At 55.1% G+C, this 7,933-nt stretch overlaps 1 protein-coding gene and 1 long non-coding RNA gene across 3 annotated transcripts in view; one reads left to right on the top strand and one right to left on the bottom strand.

Moving 5' to 3' along the window:
* Positions 1–2,543: 2,543 nt before the first annotated feature.
* Positions 2,544–6,919, top strand: LOC111730353. Its single transcript, XR_002776646.1, has 2 exons — positions 2,544–2,612; positions 4,265–6,919. It is a non-coding gene; the product is annotated as an uncharacterized LOC111730353 (long non-coding RNA).
* Positions 6,920–7,363: 444 nt separating this feature from the next.
* Positions 7,364–7,933, bottom strand: part of FIGNL1 (fidgetin like 1) — a 6,792-nt gene continuing 6,222 nt past the window's right edge. The window contains exon 3 of one of the 2 annotated variants that reach the window (XM_023521612.1): positions 7,364–7,845. In XM_023521612.1, the coding sequence (XP_023377380.1) occupies positions 7,842–7,845 (4 nt within the window). In that variant the 3' untranslated portion in view covers positions 7,364–7,841. The other variant, XM_023521611.1, reaches the window with a different exon arrangement.

Raw genomic sequence — 7,933 nt, 5'->3', positions numbered from 1 at the left:
GGCCTGGGAGCAGCCTGCTCCAGCACGTCCAGGGCTGTGATTCCAAATGGGCACTGTGTCCCAGGGCCAGGCTTCCTGGCGAAGGCCTCGTCCCTGTGTGGTTGGCCACCGCGTCCCTCCCAGCGGACACGGACACACGGTCACTGAACGAGTGTTTCTGTGGGCCAGACACACAAGAACAGAGGAGACCGTGGGCAGCAATCCTGGGGCAAACGTGTCCTTACCTCCTACCTTAAAAAGACAATGTGACAGAGGCTTAGCGAGTCACGGACCTCGCCTGTGGTCCCCTGGTTGGGCGTGGGGGTGGGGCCAGCTGTCCCCACACCGTGGGGAGAGGGCAGCTCAGAGTCCCAATGACCCTGCTGTGTGCACAGCAACTAGAAAGGAACACAGCAGCCCCCTGAGGGTGACGGCCCCTGCCGACTTCTGGGTGCACCGCCCTCCCATTTAGGGGTGAAAGCCGGAGCAGCTGGGAGGCGAAGGGCCCCCCGGCTTCTTGCCTGCTTGCAGGAACAGCACCCTTTCCACGCCTGTAGCGTGGAGATGCCGGAACCTACTCAGGCCCATCCCCCAAGTAGAGGTTCTACACGAGCCACCCTGTCACATGCAGCCACCGCGAGCCTAACGAGGTGTAAACGCAAACTCATAAAATGACGTAAAATAGAAAAGTCCGTCCGTCTGCAGCAGCCACATTCCACGTGCTCAGTAAGCCGCGTGGGGCTGTGGCTGCCGTTCACAGATAGGACATTTTCCACCGTCTCAGGGGGCTCTGCTGGGGGGGTGCTGATGAGACCCCCATGCCCCCTTGCTCCCCGGCCCCCCGCTGTCCAGCACGGTGCCTAGAACAGGGCAGTGCCCGGTAAACATCGACTCCATTCCCAAGTGCCCCATGTGCCCCAGCTCGATCCCGCAGAGCCGGCCCTGGGTCCCGGGTTCTACAGGCCGCTGTCACTATTCAAATCACGCAGCGACTTTTACTTCCCCCTCGGGGCGACGGGGCCTTTCACTCTGCGGCCAGGGAAGTCACATTTGCCTGAGAATGTGTGCTTTTCACAAAGCGGGCTCACTGCCCTTTCAAGGTGTCAGCTAATGTGGCAACTGCTGTCCCCCCAAGGCCGCGAAGGGCCCCCGGGGATGTCTCGATTTCCACCCTGGCTCCTGTGCCTCCGGGCCCTGGGCGGGCCCCGCTGCGGCCTCTAGTCCCCTCCCAGCAGCGGCCGCCTGCAAAACGGAAAGCTGCCGGGGAGCGGCGGGCGGGCTTTTCCCCGAATGGGGAAGGACGCGGTCCGCCCGGCTGGCAGATTCTTGCAGGATCATCCTCCTCTGAGGAGAAAGAGGAAAAAAAGGCAAATCGTTTTCCCCTCGCTTCTGCTTCTCCTGAGTAAACCGCTTGCCCAATTTCCTTTGCAGTTAGAGAAATGTTCCTTCTGAAAGTTGCTGTTTCACACGCTCACACGACGCGCGGGTTCCGGGGTCCTGGGGGGCGTCTGCATCTCGGGGTGGTCCCTGGGCCAGTTCCCCATGTCCCTGGAGGCCGAGCTGTCCTCGCGCCTCCACTCGAGGACAAACGTCCGCTCACACCTTCAGTTCTTTATTCCCTAGTGCGTGGGTCTCCACTGGACCCCAAGGCCAGGCGGGTCGCCGCCCTGGAAGGTCCCGGTGGAGGACGGGCCATCTCCCCGCACAGCTGGTGACCACACTGGCCAGCAGCAGCCACCCGAATGTCCAGGCGCCTCTGTGCTCTTGCTGCAAAATACAGGCCCGAGAAGGCCAGAGCAGCCACATGGTCGAGGGGACTCGGAGATGGTCTAAGCGGCCGGTCTAAGTGGCCCCGGCCCCCGGCTCCGTGTGCGTGTGGGGCGTGGGAGTGGGGACATGTGCTCATCACTCAGTCTGACCTGCTCCTCAGTGACGAGCTCCCGCCCACAGCAGGGGGGGGCGCAGGGGACCGTGCACGTGAAGAAGGGACGTGGAGAGGGGCCCACAGGTGGCTGGTTCCCGAGCGTCCTGGTCCCGTGTCCGTCTGTGCCGAGGGCTCGGGAATACCCTCAGCGGGTGGATAATGGAAATGTCCCCCGTCCACAGTGGAAAGGAAGCCACCCCTGCCCTCCGTCACTTCTGGTCCAGCTGACCCCGGAAAGAACCGGTCGAGGCGCCGTTCCGGGGAGCGAAGCCTCTGCGGGATGTCTCCCCGCCGCGTGCGGAAGCCGCGCATTTCCACAGTCTGATTAAGCATAGGTGTGTTTTTAAATTTAAGTGCAGCACGGCAAAATAGACACACGTAGAGGAACTCAAAATCTGAGCTTTTTAGCAAACAAGTAACCGGACACTTTCTAACGTCTGAGTTGGAATTCCTTAAAACCGTGTCAAAAGCCAAAAGGCGGCCGCGGCCACCTGGGCACCTGGCGAAAGCTGAGAGGCGCTCGCCACCTAGCGGTGACTGGGGGCAGGTGCCGCCGGGAGGGGCAGGGCGGCTGACCGCCCACCTGCTTCCGGGGGAGGCCTGAGCCCCGGTAGCGGCGGCGGCCGCCACAGGCTGAAGGACAGGCGGGCTGACCTCGGGGCGGGAAAACCCTCCCCCAGTCGCTTAGCGAGTGAAGGCTTGCAGCCAGGTAAGGGTGTTTTATCCGCGGCATTTGCTTACGGTTTGCTTTTCAAGTACCTTTAAAACCTGTCATTGAGCTGGCATGCCCCTGAGAACTGTCCTTGCCTAAGCTCTTGCTAACAGGGATAGAGGGGTCCCCCACCGGGCGGGGCTGTGGGAGGACCTCGCTCTGGCCAGAATCTTCTAACCCAGACGGGTGTCCCCATCCTTGGTCTCCCACTCCTGACCTCTGCCGAGCTCTGCCCTGGCCTGCGCAAGCAGGGCAAAGGGCCCCCCAGCAACATGGGCGGCGACGCATCTTTCGGCTGCCCCTCCACCCCGGCCTTCGGGTTTCTGGGGCCACGAACGCTCATGTCTTGGCAGAGGATGAAATATTTCCCTCTACCCTCTTATGCTCAGTGGCGGGGTCTGTGAAACAAACCGGCAATAGACAGATCAACAGCAGAACAAGCATCTAATTTTATCTGAGGTTCAAAAGGTATACGTGGCATGGGGGAACTTCAGAGGAAAAAAACAAGAAAAACCCCAAAGGAATGGCTAGGCTTGGAGGCTATCGCAGCATTCGGACAAAGGAGGTCAGCTGCATGCTGGTCTCCCTTGGCTGACAGCTCTAGAGGCCCGCTGAGCCCCACGCTGTGGCTGGAGTCTGAGGGCCCGGCCTTCCAGGTGGACCTAGGTAGAGCTATGGCCTCCTTTGGAGAAAGGCTCCAGTGAAGGAAAGACTTCCCATTTCGACTAGAAGCCTACTGAAAAGTCTGCCACACAGACTTGCATCCCTGTTCAAAACCAGGAGCGGAGGGCGTTGATGGCGCGTCACGGTTATGGGTGATGTTGTCACCGGGGGAACTGGGCAAGGGCGTGAATGTCCCTGGACTACTTGGACAGCGTCTTGTGGTCCAAAAATTTTAATTAGAGAGAATTTTCAAATGAAGAAGGTAGGCGGTATTTTAATCAAACAAACAGAAAAAGTGGGTGAGCTGGCGAGTTTTAAATAAGGAGGAGATCCCGGGGTTTTTGAGGACGAGCTACTGGAAAGACGCTCTGGAGTCTGTGGAAGCAACTCGGAAAATCTTTCTTTGACTACAAGCTTTTGGGGGGCAAATTCACGTGGCGAGCAGGGAAGTTACGCATAGGACAGTATGTTTGAATTCTGGGTCACCAATTCAAGTGTGCGAGAAATGTCCTTTTACTGGCCTTATTAGTTATCTACTGCTGCTTTCAGTTTATCCCCAAACTTAGCAGCTTCCAACAGGAAAGACCCGTCGTCATCGTTTCCGGCAGGAGTCCGGGTGCAGCTTAGCTGGGTTTCTGGCGTCAGGTGCCTCCAGGCTGCAATCGAGTTGCTTGTTTGGGCTGAGGTCTCATCTGAAGGCTCAACTGGGGGGCAATTCTCTCTCGAGCTCATTTACATGATTGTCAGGGTTCACTTCCTCTCGTGCCGGTGGTCAGGAAGCCCAGTTCTCGCTAACCGTTGGCAGAGGCCTTCCCGTGACCTTGGCACGTGGGCCTCCGCCGAGGGCAGCTCGCCTCGTGGCAGCTGGCTCCCATCAGAGTGAGCAGGAGCCAGAGCGGGTGCATCAGCCGCAAGCCGAGGTCTTTTGTGAACTAACGACGAGTGTGACTCTTGGTCAGTCTCATCGTAGTTGCTGTTTCCAGCAGCATCGCATTCTAGGCGCGACTGTAGGAAACCCTGACCAACCGACGTCATCGCCCTAGAGTCTGTCCACCGGAGCCCACCCTTTGGCCCACACCGATTCTACCCCGACACCTGTAAGGTACGTTCACCTCTCCAAGTGCCTCGTCACATTCAAGCATCAACTCAAAGTCCAAAATCTAATCACCTAAGTCGAGTTCAAGTCAGTCACTCCCTGGAGGTGTGGTTCCTTGAGTACCACTCCTGGGGCACACGTCTCTTCATCGGTGGGCACAGGTAGCAGCTATCCACACCTATCCCAACAGGGGAGACACGCGCCGTGCTCAGGGGTCACTGCTCCACAGCAGTTTTGAAATTCGGGCAGGCCAGCGTTGGGAGTGCCTTGACTAAATTTCAACGTCTGAGGATAATTTCCTGTGGCTCTTGGCTTTGCCTTCTGAGTTTTGGGCTCTGCCCCCTGAGCCATCCTTCCTTTTTCCTGAAAGGGTTTGGCAGGCGAGCTGTCGCATCAGCCCGTCTCCTGCTAGAAGGCTTTGGGGGGCTGACAGATGCTATCCATTTCCACTCTCTTCACGCCCCTGTTCATCTCAGCTGCTAGTGTTTCTGCTAAGTTAGTTTTCTCAAATCCTCTACCGGCCTTCTGTGGCTTTCATGGGTTCACGCCACTGGATGAGCGTGGCCTCCGCGGGAAAGACAAGCTTTGCTCACTACTTCACAATGCTGCTCCACGGCAGAGCGTCACCAGGGGGGACAATGCCACAGCCCCTTGAGGGTGTGAGTTGGGCTCATTGCCAATCGCCCTGCGTCCGGCAGTGACGCCAGGCCGATCTGTCGGCCCAATCTTGCTCACCTGATTTTTGTTAAATGAAAATACTGACCCTTGTGATCCATCAAAACAGGTTCACCTGATTAAAAGAGACGCTGAGCTCCGTCCAGTGGCGACGGCCTAGAGTGACATCTGACGCCAAAGGTGCACAACGGGATCATAAAGTGAGATGAGGAAGAACTTTTGAAATTGCAGAGCAGGGTCACGTCTTTCCAAACTGCTAAAACGGCTCACGGAAAACCATTTTTATTTCATTTTTGTGTGTCCAATTCCGAGTGGACGCTGTACGCATTTTGCACTCTAATTTAGAGCGGTCGAAAGGGATAACTAATGAAGCACTGACATATTTATTTTGCATCTACTAAGCTTATCCATTAAAATGGATTTATCTGCACCATTTCCTTTAAATTGCGATTGTGCCCTAGTTTTACAGCAATTTTCTGTATTTTGTGAAATTATTTTTCCAGACGCTTATCGTTCCCCGGGGCGCAGCGTTCCACTGGGTGACGCGCCCGCTTCTGCAGTCACACGCGTAGCGTCATGCGTGTGTCGCTTGCTCAGGCTCCTTCGTAAAATGGGTTTCTGGTTTCTTAAAAAACGCAGATGAAAGCCATCTGTGCCTCACTATTCTTTAAAGCAATTTTGATAGCGCTGCTCAATTTGGAGTTGGATGAATGACTATTTGCTATGAATTGTGATTGAGGTTTACTTCTAAAGTTCAATCATATGTGTGCAAAACATGCACATTTGACCTATTTTTTAAAGATTTACTGTTTAGTCAATCTTTTCAGCCCCACTTTCATATGCAATGCATAATATTTCCTAAGAGGAATTTATAATGGGGGCTTTTAATTCTTACACTTGCCTGTCCATCACTCACAGACCCATCCGCACACATGCGCGCACACACACACACACACCAGAGTATTGAACAATCAATCCTACGTTCAATACTTTACATATATATACTTCGCTGAGTCTTTTTAAAAGAGCACGTTATTGTCGTAAATGGTCCAAACGGTGCTGTGTGTGAAGGCAGCTGTGCACCGCCCCCCTCACCCCTGCCCGGTGTCTCCTCCTGGAGCCTCTGGGCGCCTGGGCTCCCGGGCAGACACGTGGGACGCACTGAGCCGCCCGCGTGCACACGCCCATCGACTCGCGTTGCTAGACCGCGTGAAACCCACGAACAGGTCTGAGTCTCCGTGGATGGAGGTTTGTTGTTTCTTCACGTGAACCTGTTTGTGTGGGACAGACACCCAGAAGCGGGGTCGCTTGGTAGCCGCGTCCAGCCGGCCGGGCGCCCCGACCCTCTGCCGCCCGCTTCCCCGTCCTTCCCAGTGCTGTGTGCTGTCAAGATTCTCACAGTTCTGCTGCGTTTTCAGCACTTTCTGGTTTTTAATTGAACATTTGGAAGTTTGGGGCCCCATGTAAAGGTTTGTGACTGGTGTCACGGGGGCACAGGGTCACTGAGGCGCTCCACATATTTTTTGTTTACAATGAAGAAAAGGTCAGCAACGTGAGGTGCCACCTACATGCCTTGTCAGAGGGCGACTGCGTCGACCCGCCCCGGGCAGTCAGGGGACAAGTGGCGTCGTAGACGTGTTCACAGGGCAAACGGCGCTGACGCACTTTAAAGAGCAAAACCAGGCTACAGAAAACGCACAGGACCGTCCCACTCCTGCGTAAAACGCCCAGAACTGAGACTAAAATGTTAACAGGGTCCACGGCCACGCGACCCTGAACCAGCCCCATCCCGGCTGACCTCCGAAGCTCAGCAGGGTCGGGCCTGGTCAGTACCTGGACGGGAGACCGCCTAGGAAGACCAGGCGCTGTAGGCGTGAAAAATAAATAAGGGATTGTCAGCTGACAAGGTCCTTGCAAACTGTGAGGTCAACCGAGGGTTGCCTCACCTAAAAAGATAAACAAATTTAAAAGAATAGTAAAATGTTAAGAGAGCGTAAAGTGGAAGAAGGTGGTTTTCACTTTCCTTCTGCTCATCTCTACTTTCTAATGTTTCTACAACGAACATGTACTATTGATAACACAGAACGGTCCATTATAAAAATACGAAAAATATTTACTTTTGAGAGACCCATACTGCAGGCTGTGAAGCAGTGTCAAGCACAGTGGTATTAGATACCACCTTGCCCTGAGGAGCATCCTCCACCTTTCGGTCCTATGGCACGTGCCTGGTCTTACATCCACTTTGCTATTTCTGACCCTAGAAATTAGTCCTGGTAAGGGAAGAACAGCAAGATGACAAAGCAGGCCGAGTGAGTGCTTTTAAAAACGGGTGCTTTTATTCCAGCTTTTGCTGAGATCTTAAATTTATTAAACAACAGTAAGCAATGCTGTTTCAAATGCAAACCACAAAACCAGCCAGCACAGAATTATGTGGTCTTCCGAACAAGCGTTCTTCAATGGAATGTATAAATCGTGCATCCTCACACATAAATAAAATCTCTTAATTTCACCTTGAGCTCACCATTCATCCCATTACACATGCCAAAAACAAAGACCCATCAGAAACGAGCAAAGACAGCTCCTCCGTGCTCTGCGCGAACGGGCGTCCACGGCGGGCGCACGCACCCAGCTTGTTGGCACAGGCTGCGTGAGTCCGCGTGGGCGCCGAGCTCGTGCTGTGCCATCCTGAGGTATCTAACTTACGGTGCACAGGAAGCGCCCGGCTAACTACCCCCCAGGGTCCCGTGCTGAAGGGGAGGGACTGGGCGCCCACCTCAGTGCCAGGAGCCCGCTTACTTCCCACAACCGAAAGTTCGGTTCCAGTTTTCATAGAGCTCCAAGTCGTTCGGGGACACACTGGGTCGCACAGTTCTGAAAGCGTTTT

The sequence above is a fragment of the Pteropus vampyrus genome, unplaced genomic scaffold (assembly GCF_000151845.1).
Source record: "Pteropus vampyrus isolate Shadow unplaced genomic scaffold, Pvam_2.0 Scaffold308, whole genome shotgun sequence".
Taxonomy (NCBI): Eukaryota; Metazoa; Chordata; class Mammalia; order Chiroptera; family Pteropodidae; genus Pteropus; species Pteropus vampyrus.
Note: the sequence above shows the minus strand (reverse complement) of the source record. Positions and strands in the feature narration are given on the sequence as shown.